At 40.7% G+C, this 24398-nt stretch overlaps 1 protein-coding gene and 1 long non-coding RNA gene across 5 annotated transcripts in view; one reads left to right on the top strand and one right to left on the bottom strand.

Moving 5' to 3' along the window:
• LOC120093141 (uncharacterized) overlaps window positions 1-24398 on the bottom strand; it is an 87630-nt gene that overhangs the window by 49047 nt on the left and 14185 nt on the right. For all 3 annotated transcript variants that reach the window (XR_015652988.1, XR_015652993.1, XR_015652991.1), the window contains exon 2: window positions 12416-12498. This is a non-coding gene — a long non-coding RNA (uncharacterized LOC120093141). The remainder of the gene's footprint in view (window positions 1-12415; window positions 12499-24398) is intronic.
• Window positions 12089-19914, top strand: Ms4a5 (membrane spanning 4-domains A5). Of its 2 annotated transcripts, none has more exons than XM_087590966.1 (5): window positions 12089-12368; window positions 13898-14026; window positions 15356-15412; window positions 17523-17590; window positions 19774-19914. In XM_087590966.1, the coding sequence occupies exons 1-5, from the start codon at window positions 12216-12218 to the stop codon at window positions 19781-19783; spliced, it is 417 nt and encodes a 138-aa protein (XP_087447092.1). In that variant the 5' UTR covers window positions 12089-12215; the 3' UTR covers window positions 19784-19914. The 2 variants fall into 2 exon arrangements, with proteins under 2 accessions (XP_087447092.1, NP_001395710.1); NM_001408781.1 differs by having other exon boundaries at window positions 12140-12368; window positions 17438-17590; window positions 19774-19909.

The raw sequence follows: 24398 nt of genomic DNA, 5'->3' as shown, positions 1-24398 counted from the left end.
GAAAAACTACACGCCCGAAAGCAGAACACTCTGTCCCCATAACTGACTGAAAGAGAGGAAAACAGGTCTACAGCACTCCTGACACACAGGCTTATAGGACAGTCTAGCCACTGTCAGAAATAGCAGAACAAAGTAACACTAGAGATAATCTGATGGCGAGAGGCAAGCGCAGGAACCCAAGCAACAGAAACCAAGACTACATGGCACCATCGGAGCCCAATTCTCCCATCAAAACAAACATGGAATATCCAAACACACCAGAAAAGCAAGATCTAGTTTCAAAATCATTTTTGATCATGATGCTGGAGGACTTCAAGAAAGACGTGAAGAACTCCCTTAGAGAACAAGTAGAAGCCTACAGAGAGGAATCGCAAAAATGCCTGAAAGAATCGCAAAAATCCCTGAAAGAATTCCAGGAAAACATAAATAAACAAGTAGAAGCCCATAGAGAGGAGACACAAAAATCCCTGAAAGAATTCCAGGAAAACATAAATAAACAAGTAGAAGCCCATAGAGAGGAGACACAAAAATCCCTGAAAGAATTCCAGGAAAACACAATCAAACAGTTGAAGGAATTAAAAATGGAAATAGAAGCAATCAAGAAAGAACACATGGAAACAACCCTGGATATAGAAAACCAAAAGAAGAGACAAAGAGCTGTAGATACAAGCTTCACCAACAGAATACAAGAGATGGAAGAGAGAATCTCAGGAGCAGAAGATTCCATAGAAATCATTGACTCAACTGTCAAAGATAATGTAAAGCGGAAAAAGCTACTGGTCCAAAACATACAGGAAATCCAGGACTCAATGAGAAGATCAAACCTAAGGATAATAGGTATAGAAGAGAGTGAAGACTCCCAGCTCAAAGGACCAGTAAATATCTTCAACAAAATCATAGAAGAAAACTTCCCTAACCTAAAAAAAGAGATACCCATAGACATACAAGAAGCCTACAGAACTCCAAATAGATTGGACCAGAAAAGAAACACCTCCCGTCACATAATTGTCAAAACACCAAACGCACAAAATAAAGAAAGAATATTAAAAGCAGTAAGGGAAAAAGGTCAAGTAACATATAAAGGGAGACCTATCAGAATCACACCAGACTTCTCGCCAGAAACTATGAAGGCCAGAAGATCCTGGACTGATGTCATACAGACCCTAAGAGAACACAAATGCCAGCCCAGATTACTGTATCCAGCAAAACTCTCAATTAACATTGATGGAGAAACCAAGATATTCCATTACAAAACCAAATTTACACAATATCTTTCTACAAATCCAGCACTACAAAGGATAATAAATGGTAAAGCCCAACATAAGGAGGCAAGCTATACCCTAGAAGAAGCAAGAAACTAATCGTCTTGGCAACAAAACAAAGAGAATGAAAGCACACAAACATAACCTCACATCCAAATATGAATATAACGGGAAGCAATAATCACTATTCCTTAATATCTCTCAATATCAATGGCCTCAACTCCCCAATAAAAAGACATAGATTAACAAACCGGATACGCAACGAGGACCGTGCATTCTGCTGCCTACAGGAAACACACCTCAAACACAAAGACAGACACTACCTCAGAGTGAAAGGCTGGAAAACAACTTTCCAAGCAAATGGTCAGAAGAAGCAAGCTGGAGTAGCCATTCTAATATCAAATAAAATCAATTTCCAACTAAAAGTCATCAAAAAAGATAAGGAAGGACACTTCATATTCATCAAAGGAAAAATCCACCAAGATGAACTCTCAATCCTAAATATCTATGCCCCAAATACAAGGGCACCTACATACGTAAAAAAAACCTTACTAAAGCTCAAAACACACATTGCACCTCACACAATAATAGTGGGAGATTTCAACACCCCACTCTCATCAATGGACAGATCATGGAAACAGAAATTAAACTGATGTCGACAGACTAAGAGAAGTCATGAGCCAAATGGACTTAACGGATATTTATAGAACATTCTATCCTAAAGCAAAAGGATATACCTTCTTCTCAGCTCCTCATGGTACTTTCTCCAAAATTGACCATATAATTGGTCAAAAAATGGGCCTCAACAGGTACAGAAAGATAGAAATAATCCCATGCGTGCTATCAGACCACCACGGCCTAAAACTGGTCTTCAATAACAATAAGGGAAGAATGCCCACATATACATGGAAATTGAACAATGCTCTACTCAATGATAACCTGGTCAAGGAAGAAATAAAGAAAGAAATTAAAAACTTTTTAGAATTTAATGAAAATGAAGATACAACATACCCAAACTTATGGGACACAATGAAAGCTGTGCTAAGAGGAAAACTCATAGCGCTGAGTGCCTGCAGAAAGAAACAGGAAAGAGCATATGTCAGCAGCTTGACAGCACACCTAAAAGCTCTAGAACAAAAAGAAGCAAATACACCCAGGAGGAGTAGAAGGCAGGAAATAATCAAACTCAGAGCTGAAATCAACCAAGTAGAAACAAAAAGGACCATAGAAAGAATCAACAGAACCAAAAGTTGGTTCTTTGAGAAAATCAACAAGATAGATAAACCCTTAGCCAGACTAACGAGAGGACACAGAGAGTGCGTCCAAATTAACAAAATCAGAAATGAAAAGGGAGACATAACTACAGATTCAGAGGAAATTCAAAAAATCATCAGATCTTACTATAAAAGCCTATATTCAACAAAACTTGAAAATCTTCAGGAAATGGACAATTTCCTAGACAGATACCAGGTATCGAAGTTAAATCAGGAACAGATAAACCAGTTAAACAACCCCATAACTCCTAAGGAAATAGAAGCAGTCATTAAAGGTCTCCCAACCAAAAAGAGCCCAGGTCCAGACGGGTTTAGTGCAGAATTCTATCAAACCTTCATAGAAGACCTCATACCAATATTATCCAAACTATTCCACAAAATTGAAACAGATGGAGCACTACCGAATTCCTTCTACGAAGCCACAATTACTCTTATACCTAAACCACACAAAGACACAACAAAGAAAGAGAACTTCAGACCAATTTCCCTTATGAATATCGATGCAAAAATACTCAATAAAATTCTGGCAAACCGAATTCAAGAGCACATCAAAACAATCATCCACCATGATCAAGTAGGCTACATCCCAGGCATGCAGGGATGGTTTAATATACGGAAAACCATCAACATGATCCATTATATAAACAAACTGAAAGAACGGAACCACATGATTATTTCATTAGATGCTGAGAAAGCATTTGACAAAATTCAACACCCCTTCATGATAAAAGTCCTGGAAAGAATAGGAATTCAAGGCCCATACCTAAACATAGTAAAAGCCATATACAGCAAACCAGTTGCTAACATTAAACTAAATGGAGAGAAACTTGAAGCAATCCCACTAAGATCAGGGACTAGACAAGGCTGCCCACTCTCTCCCTACTTATTCAATATAGTTCTTGAAGTTCTAGCCAGAGCAATCAGACAACAAAAGGAGATCAAGGGGATACAGATCGGAAAAGAAGAGGTCAAAATATCACTATTTGCAGATGACATGATAGTATATTTAAGTGATCCCAAAAGTTCCACCAGAGAACTACTAAAGCTGATAAACAGCTTCAGCAAAGTGGCTGGGTATAAAATTAACTCAAATAAATCAGTTGCCTTCCTCTATACAAAAGAGAAACAAGCCGAGAAAGAAATTAGGGAAACGACACCCTTCATAATAGACCCAAATAATATAAAGTACCTCGGTGTGACTTTAACCAAGCAAGTAAAAGATCTGTACAATAAGAACTTCAAGACACTGAGGAAAGAAATTGAAGAAGACCTCAGAAGATGGAAAGATCTCCCATGCTCATGGATTGGCAGGATTAATATGGTAAAAATGGCCATTTTACCAAAAGCAATCTACAGATTCAATGCAATCCCCATCAAAATACCAATCCAATTCTTCAAAGACTGAGACAGAACAATTTGCAAATTCATCTGGAATAACAAAAATCCCAGGATAGCTAAAGCTATCCTCAACAATAAAAGGACTTCAGGGGGAATCACTATCCCTGAACTCAAGCAGTATTACAGAGCAATAGTGATAAAAACTGCATGGTATTGGTACAGAGAAAGACAGATAGACCAATGGAATAGAATTGAAGACCCAGAAATGAACCCACACACCTATGGTCACTTGATTTTTGACAAAGGAGCCAAAATCATCCAATGGAAAAAAGATAGCATTTTCAGCAAATGGTGCTGGTTCAACTGGAGGGCAACATGTAGAAGAATGCAGATCGATCCATCCTTATCACCCTGTACAAAGCTTAAGTCCAAGTGGATCAAGGACCTCCACATCAATCCAGACACACTCAAACTAATAGAAGAAAAACTAGGGAAGCATCTGGAACACATGGGCACTGGAAAAAAATTCCTGAACAAAACACCAATGGCTTATGCTCTAAGAATCGACAAATGGGATCTCATAAAACTGCAAAGCTTCTGTAAGGCAAAGGACACTGTGGTTAGGACAAAACGGCAACCAACAGATTGGGAAAAGATCTTTACCAATCCTACAACAGATAGAGGCCTTATATCCAAAATATACAAAGAACTCAAGAAGTTAGACCGCAGGGAAACAAATAACCCTATTAAAAAATGGGGTTCAGAGCTAAACAAAGAATTCACAGCTGAGGAATGCCGAATGGCTGAGAAACACCTAAAGAAATGTTCAACATCTTTAGTGATAAGGGAAATGCAAATCAAAACAACCCTGAGATTTCACCTCACACCAGTGAGAATGGCTAAGATCAAAAACTCAGGTGACAGCAGATGCTGGCGAGGATGTGGAGAAAGAGGAACACTCCTCCATTGTTGGTGGGATTGTAGACTGGTAAAACCATTCTGGAAATCAGTCTGGAGGTTCCTCAGAAAATTGGACATTGAACTGCCTGAGGATCCAGCTATACCTCTCTTGGGCATATACCCAAAAGATGCCTCAACATATAAAAGAGACACGTGCTCCACTATGTTCATCGCAGCCTTATTTATAATAGCCAGAAAATGGAAAGAACCCAGATGCCCTTCAACAGAGGAATGGATACAGAAAATGTGGTACATCTACACAATGGAATATTACTCAGCTATCAAAAACAACGAGTTTATGAAACTCGTAGGCAAATGGTTGGAACTGGAAAATATCATCCTGAGTGAGCTAACCCAATCACAGAAAGACATACATGGTATGCACTCATTGATAAGTGGCTATTAGCCCAAATGCTTGAATTACCCTAGATCCCTAGAACAAACGAAACTCAAGACGGATGATCAAAATGTGAATGCTTCACTCCTTCTTTAAATGAGGAAAAAGAATACCCTTGGCAGGGAAGGGAGAGGCAAAGATTAAAACAGAGACAGAAGGAACACCCATTCAGAGCCTGCCCCACATGTGGCCCATACATATACAGCCAACCAATTAGACAAGATGGATGAAGCAAAGAAGTGCAGACCGACAGGAGCCGGATGTAGATCGCTCCTGAGAGACACAGCCAGAATACAGCAAATACAGAGGCGAATGCCAGCAGCAAACCACTGAACTGAGAATAGGTCCCCCGTTGAAGGAATCAGAGAAAGAACTGGAAGAGCTTGAAGGGGCTCGAGACCCCAAAAGTACAACAATGCCAAGCAACCAGAGCTTCCAGGGACTAAGCCACTACCTAAATACTATACATGGACTGACCCTGGACTCTGACCCCATAGGTAGCAATGAATATCCTAGTAAGAGCACCAGTGGAAGGGGAAGCCCTGGCTCCTGCTAAGACTGAACCCCCAGTGAACTAGACTATGGGGGGAGGGCGGCAATGGGGGGAGGGTTGGGAGGGGAACACCCATAAGGAAGGGGAGGGGGGAGGGGGATGTTTGCCCGGAAACCGGGAAAGGGAATAACACTTGAAATGTATATAAGAAATACTCAAGTTAATAAAAAAAAATAAAAACATAAAAAAAAGAAAAACGTATCCTTAGAAAAGAAAACATTAAAAGAAGATAATATTATAGAGTATTATCTTTCATGAGAAGAAATGTGGTATCCTTTAAAGAATAAAAGTCAGCAATATATAAAATGAACAACGTGGCACGTCTAAGTAAATTGATGCAAGATTAGTTTAACACAAAACAAACAAAAACAAATAAAAAAAAGAAGAGTGGATAGATGATAGGTAGATAAATTAGATAGATAGATAGATAGATAGATAGATGATAGATAGATAAATTAGATAGATAGATAGATAGATAGATAGATAGATAGATAGATAGATAGATAGATAGATAGATAGATAGAGATAGGTGATAGATTTAAGAGAGATGGTAGATATTGCATCATAGCATTCATCAAGTTAATTATCTCATTGCTTTGGACTAAAATATCCCACCTCTAAATTTTAATGCAGAAGTCCTAACTCCTAATGTTATAACACTGAAAATAGAGCTTTGAAGATACTAGGTTCAGATGAAAATACAAGAGTGGGGCCCTCACTGTGGCAGTAGTGTCCTCCTACAGTGACACATGCCTATAATCCCAATACTCTAGAATCTGAAGAATTGTGAGTTCAAAGGCAGCATGAACCAGTAAGCTTTCAGTTAACTTGGACTACACTTTGTCATACGCACACACACATACACAGAGAGAGGGGAAGTGGAAGGAGAGGAGGGAAGGAGAGGAGAGGGGAGGGGAGAAGGCAGGGGACAAGAGGAGAGGAGGGGAGGGGAGGGGAGGGGAGGGGAGGGGAGGGGAGGGGAGAGGAGAGGAGAGGAGAGGAGAGGAGAGGAGAGGAGAGGAGAGGAGAGGAGAGGAGAGGAGAGGAGAGGGACTATGCATAAAAACACCAGAGAGCTGAGGAAATGTCATATAAAGGGATCAGAAATTGGCCAAAAAGAGAACTACCATGAAAACCTACGTTTGCATGTATAAGAACAATTATTTATAGATTGTTGTTAAGGATTATGCTAGTTTAGTAAATTAGAGGTTGTACATTATCTCCCAGTCTTCAGTCTGAAAACTTGATTTCTAGTACCAAGAGTGTTTTCCCTCTTGCTGAATTGGTCTTATATATAATTAGCTTTTAGCTTTTGGTTTCCACCAAGATTTGTGTACTACTACTGTACTTTTAGGATTACTGTGTCACACTGATTGTTGATGTGGTTCATTGGCATCATAGCTTGCTAGGACTGTTGATCGCTTGCCTCATTTGGAAATTTACACGGTACCTTCTGGCACCATGAAAGCTAGTCCTCAGGGAAGGGCTATTCAAGTCAGTTCCAGCTTACAGACAAGTATAGTCTTCACATCAAGGAAACATCTTTTTACAGCAGACAGGCTCTACAGAAAACAACAATGGCTCAAAATGCAGATTTAGGAAGCAGAGTCACAGGGGAAACATACACAACACAAAACCATACAAGGCTCGGAGAATACTGTGGGAGAGTATGTAGAAAGGTTGTAAAAAGCCACATAGTCAAGGAGTTTGCTGTGAGCTTGTGTCATGTAGTAACATCAGAAGTCATATTCACAAAGTCTTACTAATATAATTGCCCAAACATGAACTGAATGAGGTAAAGTTATGATTCCTCAACCTTAAACAAAGAACTATAGGCAATTGAAGGAAGCTGGGAATAGAGAAAGGTCTTTCCCAGAGAAAGGGCACACCAAATGGTTGTCCAGTGTGAATGGTCAGCCCTGAAAACATACATACAAGTAACATTATACAGAATGAACAGGTTATATTTAGAAATATACTCACAATTAGTGAAAAAGAGGCCATGAATTTGAAGGAGAGCAAGGACAGATATAAAGGAGAGACTGCAGGGAGCAAAGAGGAGGGGGGCATGTTGTAATTGTATTATCTAAAAAAATTAAAAATATAAGTTTGCTGGCACCCATATGTTGTATTTTCCATTGTCTAAAATTACAAATAAAATTGTGTTGTTTAAATCACCCAATCTCAGGTATTTAGTTATGGTGGCCCAAACATACTAACACAAATACTTTTTTGGATAGTAGAAAGCTCAAGGGCTTAAAAAACATACTAATCTGTCCTCATAAATCAAATACCAAGTTGTCTTTGATGGCAAAATCCCAGGTAGTCACAAAAGGAGTACTATACAGAGAGCACTTATATGGATATACTGACCAATCAGTGACTAGGGATTAGAAAGTGCTTGTCAGAAGACACAGCCAGTGGGGAATCCCTAGTGCTTGCTCTTTGAGGTTCTATAAAATACATTGCCATTTTTATATTTAAAATACTCTATACAGCATGAAATGCTGCAGCATTACATTGAAGGTGGTAAGGCTTCAGTGCAGTGAGCAGCAGAATGGCACACTGTGAAGAGGTAGTCCCAGGATAAACAGAAATCCCAGCCACTTTCTTCGTCTCACGTCTCCTTGCAGTTCTCCCGACGTAGCTGAACACATTGGGAGAATGAATGCATTTTTCACAGTCCTTTGTACAATAAGATCTAGACTCAGTTTGCGATTTAAAGGAACAATGACACCCAGAGGATCTGGAGACCTCCAGGCACAGGACACTTGCCACTGTCCTATTCTCTAGGGATTGGATATAGGTTTTTGGAAGGAGTGCATTCTTGGTAGAAAGACAGGAAATGTAAAAACAAAGAAAAGTAAGCTTCATCTATAGTATGACCTAAATGAAAGAACATGGGAATCTTTCTTAGAACAACCCAGTAAGGAAATCAGAGATGAAGTCTTGCACCCAGTCTGACTACTTGGATTATTATAACTTCCCAAGACAAGCTAAAGATTTGATTTAGGAACATTAAGACCTAAAAAATAGTATCAATCATTCATAAACTACTTTAAGATTAGAGGTCCTCTTGTGAAAGGAGATTTTGTGATGTTAGAAAAGAAGATCCATAAAGGTATATGAAGCTTTCTAAAGTTGAGCTCAGACACACCATCCATGTGTGAACACACCTGAGACACCTATCAGCAAGCAGCTACCTGCAATAGAGAACCACAGGACAGTAACATTTGCAGTAACTCATTGTGAGACGGCCTAGTTCATATGATATATATATATATATATATATATATATATATATATATATATATCTTAAGCTGATAAAGAAATAGCTTATATGAACTAGGTAAATAAATCGAGATAAAATAGTTGACCAAAATATAACAGAAATATTACAAGAAGTAATGCTGACTAATATAGCATTTTCTATTGTTACTAACATTGACTTACAGACCAAGAGCATTATAAGCCACTTTAAATGTCCATATGTCAACCGTACAAAGAAGGCATGACATGTTTCAATAAATATATGAACTAACATGAACAGAGAAGTTAATAGACAACTTTATCTTAAAGCTAGAACTACTAAATACACAAATTTGAGAATGAGACATAGAAATGGTCATTGGATACATGTATGAAATTCTCAAAGAATGAGTTTATTAACATTACAAAATCGGTTTAGAATTAATTCTGGATTTTCATGCTCCAAGGTTCATGAGAAGTAGCTTGAATGAACTATAACATAAACAATTAAGTTATTTCTCCATTTATCAGATAGTCTTGAGAATGTTACCATGCTTGGGGAAAAAATAAAATTGAAAAGGCCCTCGACAAAGTTAAAACATGGGTAATAAAGGTCATTCGGGGCCTTACAAAATACATTGGCCCAAATATTACTTAAATCAAAGGAAATGAAACAAACACCCAATGATTACATTTTTTTCCTTTTTTTCTTTATTAACTTGAGTATTTCTTATTTACATTTTGAATGTTATTCCCTTTCCCGGTTTCCGGGCCAACATCCCCCAAACTCCTCCCCCTCCCGTTCTACCTGGGACTCCCCTCCCCATCCTCCCCTCATTACCACCCTCCCCCCAACAGTCACGTTCACTGGCGTTTCAGTCTTAGCAGGACCAAGGGCTTCCCCTTCCACTGGTGCTCTTACTAGGCTATTCATTGCTACCTATGAAGTTAGAGTCCAGGGTCAGTCCATGTATAGTCTTTGGGTAGTGGCTTTGTCCCTGGAAGCTCTGGTTTGTTGGCATTGTTGTTCATATCTGGTCTCGAACCCCTTCAAGCTCTTCCAGTCCTTTCTCTGATTCCTTCAACGGGGGTCCCGTTCTCAGTTCAGTGGTTTGCTGCTGGCATTCGCCTCTGTATTTGCTGTATTCTGGCTATGTCTCTCAGGAGAGATCTACATCCGGTTCCTGTGGGCCTGCACTTCTTTGCTTCATCCATCTTGTCTAATTGGGTGGCTGTATATGTATGGGCCACATGTGGGGGGCAGGCTCTGAATGGGTGTTCCTTCTGCCTCTGTTTTAATCTTTGCCTCCCTATTCCCTGCCAAGGGTATTCTTGCTCCCCTTTTAAAGGAGTGAAACATTCGCATTTTGACCATCCGTATTGAGTTTCATGTGTTCTAGGGATCTAGGGTAATTCAAACATTTGGGCTAATAGCCACTTATCAATGAGTGCATACCATGTGTGTTTTTCTGTGATTGGGTTAGCTCACTCAGGATGATATTTTCCAGTTCCAACCATTTGCCTATGAATTTCATAAAGTCATTGTTTTTGATAGCTGAGTAATATTCCATTGTGTAGATGTACCACATTTTCTGTATCCATTCCTCTATTGAAGGGCATCTGGGTTCTTTCCAGCTTCTAGCTATTATAAATAAGGCTGCTATGAACATAGTGGAGCATGTGTCTTTTTGATATGTTGGGGCATCTTTTGGGTATATGCCCAAGAGAGGTATAGCTGGGTCCTCAGGTAGTTCAATGTCCAATTTTCTGAGGAACCTCCAGACTGATTTCCAGAATGGTTGTAACAGTCTGCAATCCCACCAACAATGGAGGAGTGTTCCTCTTTCTCCACATCCTTGCCAGAATTTGCTGTCACCTGAGTTTTTGATCTTAGCCATTCTCACTGGTGTGAAGTGAAATCTCAGGGTTGTTTTGATTTGCATTTCCCTTATGACTAAAGATGTTGAACATTTCTTTAGGTGTTTCTCAGCCATTCGGCATTCCTCAGCTGAGAATGTTTTGTTTAGCTCTGAACCCCATTTTTAATAGGATTATTTGTCTCCCTGCGGTCTAACTCCTTGAGTTCTTTGTATATTTTGGATATAAGCCCTCTATCTGTTGTAGGATTGGTAAAGATCTTTTCCCAATCTGTTGGTTGCCGTTTTGTCCTAACCACAGTGTCCTTTGCCTTACAGAAGCTTTGTAATTTTATGAGATCCCATTTGTCGATTCTTGATCTTAGAGCATAAGCCACTGGTGTTTTGTTCAGGAAATTTTCTCCAGTGCCCATGTGTTCGAGATGCTTTCCCACTTTTTCTTCTATTAGTTTGAGTGTATCTGGTTTGATGTGGAGGTTCTTGATCCACTTGGACTTAAGCTTTGTACAGACACCCAATGATTTCAATGAAAACAAAAACATCGGCATGCATGCGTGCACACACACACACTTAAAAATAATAATAAACAAATTCTTTCTTCTGCTCATCTGTGTCCTTGCAATTTGGCAGATCCACTGATGAAGATGCATGACTGAGGCTATCCTCATCTATCTAATTCTGCACCATTCACTAGTGGACCACAGTGTGTGAGAAAACTTGGCAGGGGCTAATAGAACAGTACTAGTCAGAAAAACTAACAGTGTAACTGGCAGAGTGCCCACCAAAACAAAATTGTAGTTCTTTGAAGCCACTCTGCTTTAGGGTGATATATAACATAAATCTGCTAAAATGAGGTTGACAACAAAAGAACAAAAAAACCTTTGAAGTGACAGGCAACACAAATAATATGACTGATTAGTTCTAAAGCCTGAGAGGTTTTTTCTTCTCTACATCTGAAATGGAAAAATTAAAAACTTGGGAATATATGTGTGTGTGTGTGTGTGTGTGTGTGTGTGTGTGTGTGTGTGTGTGTGTGGTAGTTGTAAGAACAGAGGAATATGTGAGAGAGGACACAGTATTTTCTGATCAAACCAATACACAGGGATGGGCACTTTAATTCTTATCTTTAGGCTCTTGGCCATTCCTAAAATTCTATGACTCTGTGACTTTATGGTTCTATAATTCTAAGCCAGAGTACAACAATGCCAGTGCTCTAGACAGCTTCAGTACAGGAAACGAAGATGATTTAAATGGGAGTACCAGCTACATCCTTTTCTTCCACTTGAAAAAACCAACTATACCATCATGGATTCAAAAAATGTGCATAGTCCCGTTTTCCTGGTGTTTCCTCCAGAGATCATCACTTCAGAGTACCGAACAGCAGAATTTACAGCCACAGCCTACGATTCCCAAAACCAAGTGCAGAAAATCCTTATCAGAAAATTGAAGATCTTAGGGGTAAGTAAAATGTGTCCCTGTGTATAATATGTGGTGGCACACAATACCCAATAGGAATCAATTCCAGATGTCATCGCCAATCAAGTCAAGAAGTATGGACTGTGCTTCTACATAAATTACGAACAAGATTCTGTGAATAGAAAAATACAAAATGAATAAATTCAATGCTCCTGAACTTTTAAAAACCACAGCCCCCAAACTAATTATCTTTAAGGATTTTCTAGTCAAACTCTGAGAGCAAAAGGAAAAGGACAACCAAGTAGAAGTTAGGACAGATTCCTTCTCTTAGCAAACTGCAACATACACTTTTACATCTTCCCAAGCAAAACTCAGGACTCATAGTTTTACATAGTATTCAGATATATGTGTTTATTTATACATATAAATATAAAGACTTGCCACCAAATGTTAGTACAGTAACAAAAGAGCTCACCAAGGAAGTGTACTGAAAAGGACGTAACCCCCGGCTATAAGTCTTCTGCTCTTTTTGTCATTCTCGCCAGGCTTCCCTAGTGCCCATCAACCTTCTGCCTAGCCTCAAGAGCCTGTGGAGAATGGGCCTCACAAGCATAGCACAGGGAGAATAAAAAACAGCCCACGTGCCTGGCAATGAAGCACTGCTTCCAAAGGCTCAGAGGACCATTCACAGTCAAGAGTGTTGCGTGTAATTTTAAAAACACGCTACCTTCTTGCCAGGGGCTGCAGTGCACGCTCTGACCTCTCCTGGTTCACCTTACTCCGACTCCATCACAACCATCCCCCAACCCGGGAAATCCAGGAGCTGCTGTCCACACTCTACAGGCCCCTCTCAGTTAGCTTCTCCAAACCGCCAGCAATCCCCTTATGTTCTCTCTTTTCGCTGCCCACCTTACCTCAGCAGAAGAAAAACACTAGACAGTTTTATTATTCTAAAACAAGGCAGATAACACAATTGCTAGGCTCTTAAAAACTAACTTATTTATAACAGGTGGCAGGGGCCGGTTCTGGTTGCCCTAAGACCTTACATGGCTACTATGTCCATCTCAGCCAAAGCCTCCTTCCCTGTGTATCTTCTCTTCCTCTCAGGATCCAGCAATCCCACCTTTCTCCCCAGTAATTGTCTTCTGTCTTCTTTATTGACACAATCAAGAACCAATTAAGGAATCAGATTTTGGTTATCAGCTCCTCCTCCTATACGAGAGGATTCCCCTGGGTGTCCAGTTGAGGCCAGGCTGATTTAGAAACTTAAAAGTCAGCATTCACACATATGAGCTGATGACTGGTGATTTTACTGAGACAAGAATAGGAGCTGGCAGCTTCCACTCATGGCACAGCTGACCCTGAGGTTAGGAGCACTGGGTGAGATTCAATTTTCCTCTTAGTAATTAGCAGACGGAAGTGGGAGTAAGAAACCATCAAGGGCTATCGTAAAGGAACATTCATTATCTTTCTTTTGGCTATAATGAGGGTAACTGCCAAATCTTTGAACTAACGACTTAAGTAGACTTAGCCCCGCCCCCACGAGTGCTGACTTTCCTCTCTATTTGCAGACCACCCAGATCCTGTTTGGAATCATGAACTTCTCATTTGGAGTTGTTTTCCTTTTCACCTTGGTAAACCCATACCCAAGGTTCCCTTTTATATTTCTCTCAGGATATCCTTTCTGGGGCTCTGCTTTGGTGAGTATAGAGTCTTTAGTCCAATTAACAGTATGTCAACCAGGCAAGGTGTTAGTGAATGAGCTCATAGTTATGAAACAAGACAGATTTGGGGTATGTGAATCTGCAGTAAATGCCACTAAGACATTAATGTCACGGCTATTAAAGCAAGCTCTCTGCTCTATTGAATCACCAGAGTCTATGATAGCCCATCTTTGGGTCTTGAAATTTGGAAGCAATAGCCCTCTGGGTTTTATGGTGGTTTCATAGTCCATTAATTTATACAAAATTACTTGCAGCATATGATAGGCTGTGTTCACAGAGCAAAACAATGAAGATCCAAATTTTAGTACGGTGATTGTCCTCCAATAGGCATTAGTCTAATAAGAAAGAAATCATGCAAGGAGATTAGCATACTCCTTACATCTGTGTGGTGCTGCTTCTGATGCTGGTAAGCACTTTACTCTGCAGAAAGTGGAGGAGCAGGGACAGAGCCCAAGTGTCTGAGCACAAAGAGATGCTTATTTACTTGTATGCAATCTCTATTAGTTTAGTCCCTACTCAGCATCAGAGAATGGGCAGGGTGTGAGGATTCAGTAGAAGCCACTCCCCAGTGGCAGTTCCTCATAGGGTGTGACAGAGGACGCAGATGCTGCCTCCAGAGTCATTTGCAGATGGACCATGTCTTAAAGAATGAGTTGTCTAATGAGGTGAAAAGCATCTGTAAAGGATGGGAACAGGGGGTGTTTGGGTAAAAATTGTCTGTCAGAAGGTCTGGGAGAGTATTCTCTACTAATGGGTCTGGGGGAAGGGGCAGGAAATTTAAACACAGTTGGGCTGAACTCAGATTTTTAAGCTTCTACTACACAATGAGGCTGCCATATCTGACCCACCTCCATGAACATTAGTGTGTGTGGTTTCTGTCTTCTTTCTTTTCTTCCAATTATCAGTCTGCTGGCTGCAACTGTGCCTTACGTTTCCACCCAACCGAATAAAGTGGTTGGGCTATGAGAACTATATGGCCTCAATGCTCATAAACTGATGACACTGAGCGTTTGAAGGCTGAGTCATGATACCATAGCAGATCACCAACAGGAAAGTGGCTACGGAATGAAAGCCCGGTAAGGCAGAAACACCCTTTTGTTCAAAGAAGTGGCTTAGACTAAAGGTCCAGACTTTTGTCCTCTGCTCTGTGGGGTGGTTCACCCTCCTCATTTCCCTGGAGTTTCTGTGAGCCTAGAAGGAAGGCACAGGAAGGAAGTGGTCGGAGGCCTGATCTGAGAAGCCCTCAGCCTCATCTTATCATGCCCATCATTAGGACATTTATTCTTTACTTTTCTTTTTTTGTAGTTCATTAACTCTGGGGCCTTTCTGATTGCTCTGAAAAGAAAAACTACAGACACTCTGGTGAGTTCTATGTCTGCCTTATTAAAATTGTAATTGTTGAATAATTTTCCTGGCTTTGAAAATCATCACAGAATCAGAAGCCTTTTCATATTGGGACACTTTTCCAGATTCTCCTGTCAGAGTTTCATGTTGTACAGGAAATACTGAGGCACAGAAATGTTGAGTGACTCCGTCCTCGGTCCCTTGTTGTTAATGCAGAGTAGGTCTCAGTAATCTAGTCATTCATTCATTTGTTCTTTCGATGAGTAGTTTTGGTACTTACTGGGTGCCAAGTGCTTTAACAAGCTATTGTTTGACTCACAGGAAAAGCACAGGATACATAACCTAATTAAGTCACAAGCAGAAAAGTTTACAGCAGCAACTGAAGGAGCCATTCAGAGCCTGCCCCACATGTGGCCCATATATATACAGCCACCAAAACTAGATAAGATTGATGAAGTTAAAAACTGCATGCTGAAAGGGACCAGATATAGATCTCTCCTGAGAGACACATCCAGACCATGTCAAATACATAGGTCAATGCTAGCAGCAAACTACTGAACTGAGAACAGGACCCCCTTGGGGGGAATTAGAGGAAGTATTGAAAGAGTTGAAGGAGCTTGCAACCCCATAAGAACAACAATGCCAACCAGACAGAGTTTCCAGGGACTAAACCACTACCGAAAGACTATACATGGAATGACCCAGGACTCCAACTGCAAATGTAGCAGAGAAGAGCCTTGTTGGGGCACCAGTGGAAGGGGAAACCCTTGATCCTGCCAAGGTTGGACGCCCCCCAGTGCAGAGGAATATGGGGGGCAGTAAGGTGGATGGATGGGGGGAACACCCGTATGGGGGAGGAGGAGGGGATGGGGACTTATGAACAGGAAACTGAGAAAGGGAATAACATTTGAAATGTAAGTAAAGAAATATATCTAATAAAAAAGTAAAATAAAAATAAAAAATATGCATTACAGGCAGGCAGAAGATGGCAAAAATAAATAAATAAATAAATAAATAAATAAATAAATAAATAAATGAATAAATAATCACAAGCCTATTCCAGAGCTAAAGAATACATTGCTGATCTATGTATATTTGTAAGAGTAGAGCATTCTCAGAGAAAGGACTGGAAGAGCTTGAAGGGGCTCAAGACCCCATATGAACAACAATGCCAACCAACCAGAGCTTCCAGGGACAAAGCCACTACCCAAAGACTATACATGGACTGACCCAAGGCTCCAACTGCATAGGTAGCAATGAATAGCCTAGTAAGAGCACCAGTGGAAGGGGAAGCCCTTGGTCCTGCCAAGACTGAATCCCCAGTGAATGAGATTGTTGCGGGGAGGGTGGTAATGAAGGGAGGATGGGGAGGGGAAGCCTATATCGAAGGGGAGGGGGAAGGATTAGGGGGATGTTGACCCAGAATGTAAATAAGAAATACTCAAGTTAATAAAGATAAAAACAAAAAAGAGTAGAGCATTCTATCTTGCTCAAAGAAATAAAGACATTAGATAGTAATACGTCAGTAAGTTATTTGCATCAAAAATCATAAAATTTTGTAATTTTAAAATGTGTTTGCCTTTATTTATTAGATATGTGTATGTTGGGGTAGGAATACGTTTCCATGCACAGTGTACCTGTGGAGATAAGAAGATAACTTTTAGGACTTGGTTCTCTCCTACCATGTGGATCCTAAGGCTAAAACTCAGATTGTCAGGTGGTAGATGTCTTTATCTCTGAGCCACCTCACCAGCCCTAAAAGTTTATAATTTTTAGGGAGATGTAAAAGTGATGGAGAAATGCAGTGTTTAGTTAAACACAGTCTTTAAATGAACATTTAAATAAGTCATAGCTACCTCTAGTTGAATGGAAGTTAACCCAGGCACAGAATGAGTTGTATATATGGTAAATATATATGGTATATATGTGTATATATGGTTTCTTGGCATTCTGAAAATCCAACTCCTCAGTCCTCCACCCCCACTGCTCTGTCTGTGAAACAAGGCAGGCCTAAGTTTTTTGTATTTTCTGGTTCTGTTGCAGATAAAAATGAGCCAGGCGATGAATTTACTTAGTGCCCTGGGAGCAGCAGCTGGAATCATTCTCCTCATATTTGCTTTCCTTCTAGATGGAGAATTCATCTGTGGCTATTCTCCAGATGGTATTCAGTGTGGTGCTATTACCACTCTATTTGTTGTAAGTATCTTGTGTCATTTCTAGAGAAGCAGATGATTTAAACAAAAAGGTTATCACCCAGTCAGTACCATCCAGATAGTATTATAGACACAAGTGTATTTCCTTTTGCTCATTCAGGAGCCCATTGTATTAGACCAGCATTATACCACACATTGTGGGATAGAACAATAAATGCTCAAAACTTAAAAAAGCTATAAAACATGCAAGTAACTAAGGATAATATAAATATAAAATGATTCTAAAAGACAGAGGCTAAGAAGTATCCTCATGGTTTATAATTCCCAGTATACATTATAATTGTCTATAGTTTTTATTTGGTTTTAATATTTAGGCTAGACTTCTGATAAAGTATGGTAGATTTGAAATAGACACTTCTGCTTATCCAAAGTACTATAATTGGTGCAAAATAATGTAAACGGTGTGAATAAATCAATATATAAAAATGATAATCAAATAGGCATATTAAAGTTTGATAACCTACAGATGCAGACTTTTACATCCAAGCATTGGACTGAAGTCAGGTACCCCTATGTAAGAGTTAAGGGAAAGATTTAAGGAGCTGAAGAGGATGGTAACCCTATAGGAAGACCAACAGTGTCAACTAACCTGGACTCTTGGGAACTCCCAGAGACTAAGCCATCAAACCAAAGAGCATACATGGGCTGGTTTAAGGTCCCTGGAACATATGTAGCACAGGACTGCATTGTCTGGCCTCAGTGGAAGAGGGTGTACCTAATCCTGTAGAGGCTTGATGCCCCAGAGAAGGGGAATGCCTGGGGTGGGGGCACCCTCTCAGAGGCAAATGGGTGAGGGGAGAGGGTAAGAATTCTGGGGACATTATTTGGGAATATAAATAAATTAATTAACTTTTAAAATGAGCTCATCATCCATTTAAAAAAAAGCTTCAACTTGCTTTCTCTCTATCAAGAGTCTGGGAATTTAATAATCAATGAGACCAGCATCCACTAAGATTCAATCAGAAGCTTCCAGGCTACATTCAAGGATTAATGAGGAAGTTAGATGGCAGGCAGGGGCATGATGAAAATACATCATTACCTGAAAGGGCACAGCAATGAGACAACATCCACACACATAAAAGGCACACAGAGCTCTCAGCCTAGTATTTATCTCCAGTGCACTTAAGTCACCTGTAAACACATGTACTATGAGAACACTCCTGCAGTATTATTCAAAGCAAAACAAAAACAACAAGAAAGAAAACCACAGAAAAATGAAGGAAAGAAATCAGCTCCTGTGACAGAAGTGCAAAGTATCAAAATGCTTTACACCATGGCCATATCACTTTAACAGGTAATCTTGAATAGTTATTCCTATCATTAACACACAATAAGCAAATATAGCATAGAACAGACTTAACAACATGAACTTTTGCAATGGCAATTGAAGGATCTGTTCTTGGAAGAGGCCAGCTTTGACTGGCCAGGTGTGTACGGCTGGCTATGTGTGCTCTTAGCTACCATGGTGCAACCTGCTTTGAAAGTCTTCTGCACCAATTAGAAAGAAACAAGTGGTGTCTTTAGCCTCAGCTTCTCTCATGCCTCTTGTTCTCTGTGTGACTCTCTCTGGAGTAGCAATTTTCTCTCTTCCCTGCTTTTAGTTTCCTCTCCTACTTTTCTCTTTGCCATTTTCCTCTCTTGACTTTCTTCTTTGTCCTTCAAGAGAACACTTTCCTGGTATGCACTCCTACGTGCAGGCTATACCTGTGAAACGGAGAACTTCTTGCATATAACTTAGCAAATATGCTGTTTGACTTCCCTTAAACAGTTTGCTATGCTATGCTGTGCTGTGCTGTGCTGTGCTGTGCTGTGCTGTGCTGTGCTGTGCTGTGCTGTGCTATCCTATGCCATGCTATGCCATGTTATGCTGTGCGGTACTGTGCTGTGCTGTGCCATACTATGCTGTACTGTGCTGTGCTATGACATACTATCCTATGCTATGCTATGTTACCCTATGATATGATGTGCTATGCCATGCTGGTACTCCTTATATTCCCATTACCCTTCACTAATAGGAGAGGAAGGTTTATTGTGTGGTAATGGTGTGATGACTTTATGTGGTAATGGTGTGATGACTTTATGTGGTAATGGTGCGATGACTTCGTGGTGATCAGAGAACCCATCACTGTCCTAATAAAGTGACCCTGTTGTCTCTCTCTGTTGCAGGGGATTTTGATTATGTTGATGATCTTCAGCGTTGCTGAACTGTTCATTTCCCTCTTTTCCTCGATTTTGGGGTGCTACTCAGAAGAAAGTGGGGGATGCTGTTGAATAGCACTGTACAAGTAAAACTGCAAAATGATACAACTCAGAGGCCAGTCTTGATTGTGAGAAAGAGTCAACACATGTACACACTTAAAGTTCACAATTACTTGAAGCAAAATGGGTTGGGAGTCACTCATAGGGGACCATTTTGGCTGGTGAAACCCACTCTGCTACCTGATAATGGCATTTCCTCTTTCGATAGAATGATTACCTGGGTGTATTGGCATGGCCACTTTATAGGCAAAGATATGAACTGAAGCTCAGACTCAGGGGTGACCAAGTCATTTGTCTTTGCTACTTGTGACAATCTCTCAATGACTCCCCTAAGAGACTCCACACAAGGGCTCCTGCTCCATGACGTAGGAAGATGAATTGGAAAGAAGAACGGGTTGGTCAGCAAATTGTGCCTTGAAGTCACAAGATCATCAAATGTTTCGAGCCAGACATCTACAAAAGTACTGGTTAGTTTTTTTTTTTAACTTGATACTAACTAGAGTTACCTGGGAAGAGGAAATGCCCATATAAAATGACCTGTGATCATGTTTGTGTGACACTGTGATCTTGATGTGGGTGGGCCCATGTAGCTAGCTGGTTATATGGATGACTCAGTTTGTGTTTCTATTGCTGTGTAGAGACACCATGACCAGGGCAACTCTTGTAAAGGAAAACATTTCATTGGGGCTGGTTTACGGTTATAGGGGTTAAATAGTCCATTATTGTGTGGGAAGCATGGCAGAATGAACCGAGAGTTTTACTTTTGGATCCATAGGCAGCAAGCAGGAGGATTGAGACACACTTCCTTCAAAAAGGCTACACATACTCCAACAAGGTCCCACCTCCTAACAGTGCCACTCCTTATGGGCCTATGGGGGCCATTTCAATTCAAATTACCACAGTGGGTAACAGACCAGAGTAAGCAGTATTCCTTCATGGTTTCTGCTCTAGATTCTTGCTTTGAGTCTCTGACCCGACCTCCCTTAGAGATGAACTGTTATCTGAAAGTATAAGCCAAATAACCCCTTTTGTCCCCTAAATTTCTTTGGGCTGTAGTATTTTTCCATAGCAACAGAGAACCAAACTAAATACTCAAATCAGTAATCAATGATGGCAAATATTGGTGGAGTGACTATGTCTCAGACTTTGTGCCAATTAATACAGCTGCTGCTTATTTGACCTCACAAAAGTCCTGAGGCTAATTTTATTCTTATATCCAAACAAGGAAGCTGATGTGCAAAAAGGATAAGATTTGGTCAGGGTCACAAGGCTTATAGTGATAGGTCCACAGCAACAGGTCATCTGGTTCCACAGCCTGAGAGGTCTCACTCCTTATCTAACAATGTCTACTTCCCAAGTCTTTGAACTAAGCCCTTTATACCCTTCAAAATTAAGAGTCATTACATGTTGACAGACTGTTTTCCCCAAAAACAACCTTTAAATTAATCATTCCATTTGTTTACATCTCAAATGATATCCCATTTCCTGGTTACTCCCTCCACCAACCCCATCACACATCTGCGCCCCCCTACCTTTTGCCTGTATGAGAGTGCTCCCCCACCCACCCACACTCCCCCACCCCACCACTCCAGCATCCCCTTATGCTGGGGTATCAAGCTTTCCCGGAACCAAGGGTCTCCCCTCCCACTGCTGTTAGGCAAGGCCATCCTCTGCTATGTATGTATAGTAGCATGGAGAACGGCACTGGTTTTATTTCCAAGACCACTTAATGAAATGGGTCACAGACTTGATTGCACACTCACTTCATCTGAGGAACTTCCAGAATCCCCAGTGCACAATGGGCACACATCAGTTACATCAGAGTGTGGTGGGAGCTGTGCACTTGATCAGTTTTCAAAGAGAGATTCATGGGCGGATTCCATTGCATAGGATGTCTGGGAGACATTGCTTTAAGACAGCATCGTGGGAAACGGGGGCAACTAGATACTTTGGAGGACTCTTGGCTGTAGTTGGTCTGTCACGTCTCATTCTCTGTATCCTGTGGAATGCACCAGTATGATCTAGGGAAAGAACTAAATAAGATTTTAATGTGGGAGCTGGCAAGATGGCTCAAGTTAAGATTGGTTCCCATTTTTCCATACTTTGGTTCCCAGCATTCACATTGGACAGAATACAACTACCTCTGACTTCAGTTTCAGAGTCTCTAACACCATCTTCAGGCTCCCATGAGCACCTGCATGGTTGTGGTGCACATATGCCCATGCAGACACACACACACACACACACACACACACACACACAGAGGGAGGGAGAGAGAGAGAGAGAGAGAGAGAGAGAGAGAGAGAGAGAGAGAATAACACTTAGGGTCCTTGTGTTGTACTGAAAACATTTCTGCACTCATGGATCCCAAAAGGGGTCTTGAGGACTTCAGAAGCTTGCCAGCCCTCACTCTGAGAACCACTACACTGTATGCATTGCGCTGGTTATTGCTAAGCACTGAGACACTTCCCGTGTCATTTCAATTGATATGGCTGCCCTAAGGGAAGTGTGCCTTTGGTCATAGACATGAAAGTGAAACTCAAGTCAGCCAACTTTTCTAAGAGCACAAAGGGTATCTCATTTAAAAACAGGATTTGAATTAAAATCACCACATGCAAGTCTCATAGTTTTCCGCTGCTTTGGATATATGGAGAAACATACCTTGTTCAAATGAATAAACTAACAGCTTTCTTAGATTTCTTCTCTAAACTGGAAGGAGCTGATGCACGCTCTAAGCTGAAGGTGTATGTATACGGGTGAAGGGCAAGAGAGGTAAGTTTTTATTTCCCATGGAGAGAGGTTCTGGTGGAAGAATATTTGGTACCTGAGCGAGCGATGTCCAGATATATGAGGCTTTAGATGTATTTAAAGTTGAAAACCTGACCCATGACAGTAAGGACTGGTAATTTAGACCGAATATTAAATGACATTTTATCATGCACAGTCACATGATTTGACCATATTTCAACACTACAGGCTTTAAATGCCTAGGCTAAAATTCAGCAACACCTACCTAGTTCTGTGAGCATTCAGCTCTTAGAATTTAAAGTCACTAGATAAATGGCATACGGGATTATAATCAGGATTTTCTTGCTTTTAAAACATTATTTTCTTGATTTCTAACAGTGCATTTGTGGACCAGTTTCTCCATTTCCAAAGCGTTGGTTTCTCTAATCATAAAACAATCAGTGCATACTGTGTATGTGTTATCAAACTTTCTACACAGGCAGTACTTGGCATATGAGTGGGCATTTGATGAATGTTATTTTCCTGTTAAAAATGTGAAGTATCCCCTCAGAGCACAAAGAACTAAAAAAACATTAAATGTTTAAACTTATATTATAGGTGCAACATTGTATCTTTAGGCCTGTAGCCAGATTCTATTATACTTTGAAACTGAGCTTCAGTTCTCCCTTGCCAATGCACTGAAACAAAATCCCTCTGGAAGCAGAGCGTCCTGGGTGTCAGAGCTTTGCTGAGGAATTGGGGACATGCCTTCACTTTACTTCCAAATTGTGGGCTGCCTGCTAGTGATCATCTTTATGGGAGAAAGAGCCAAGTGGAACATTTAGGTCCCATAACATTGCAAAAGCACAAGACCCAGAAAAGCCTAGCCCTGCTTTTCAAGAGCCTGGAGACCAAAGGCTGAGTAAAGGCAGACACAAATAATCATGATGTAGAATGTATTCTTCAGAAGCGGGAAACACGGTACTGAGAGATGGGGTGGGTGGGCATATGTGGATCTGCAAATGCTAAGTGGATAAAAGGACACTGTCAGACAACATCTTTTCAAAATTGGAGCCACAGAATAATGATGAATATACTTCAAAGGAAAACTGTTAAGTGTGTTATAGAATCAATAAAATGTCAAACATAAAACAGGAAAAAGTATAGAACCAAAGGCAGTGACAAGTCCTAATTGTGGTGGACATTTAAGCACACTCAGTCCAAATCAGCAAAGACAACTTAAGTTGGCCATATAAACTGAATTCAAGATAGTTTGAGAGGCATTTGTACTGAGCCAAAGTCAGCCCACTGGCTTGAAAGGCTGGAAGAACAAACAGCCTAAGACTGGAGGGAAATGGGACTTGGCTATGAAGATCAGGTTATGTAGCTCTGGGTCAGGACTCTCAAAGACCGTACATTTGCCAGACCTTACCCTGCTCCCACACGGAGTGCACCAAAAGGTACATCTCCAGCCCACCTGCCATGCCTGGATACGAGTCTCATCCACACTCTGGCTGGAGAGCTCTGGTTTGAATACATTCTTTTTTTTTTAATCTTTATTAAACTGGGTATTTCTTATTTACATTTCAAATGTTATTCCCTTTCCCGGTTTCCATGCCAACATCCTCCTAACCCCTCCCCCTCCCATTCTATATGAGTGTTCCCCTCTCAATCCTCCTCCCATTACCACCCTCCCCACAAGAATCCCGTTCACTGGGGGTCCAGCCTTGGCAGGACCCAGGGCTTCCCCTTCCACTGGTGCCCTTACTAGGCTATTCATTGCTACCTATGCAGTTGGATACATT

The sequence above is a fragment of the Rattus norvegicus genome, chromosome 1 (assembly GCF_021556685.1).
Source record: "Rattus norvegicus strain SHRSP/BbbUtx chromosome 1, alternate assembly SHRSP_T2T, whole genome shotgun sequence".
NCBI classification, from domain to species: domain Eukaryota; kingdom Metazoa; phylum Chordata; class Mammalia; order Rodentia; family Muridae; genus Rattus; species Rattus norvegicus.
The sequence above is the reverse complement of the archived record's forward strand: the minus strand, read 5'-3'. Positions and strand labels throughout refer to the sequence as shown.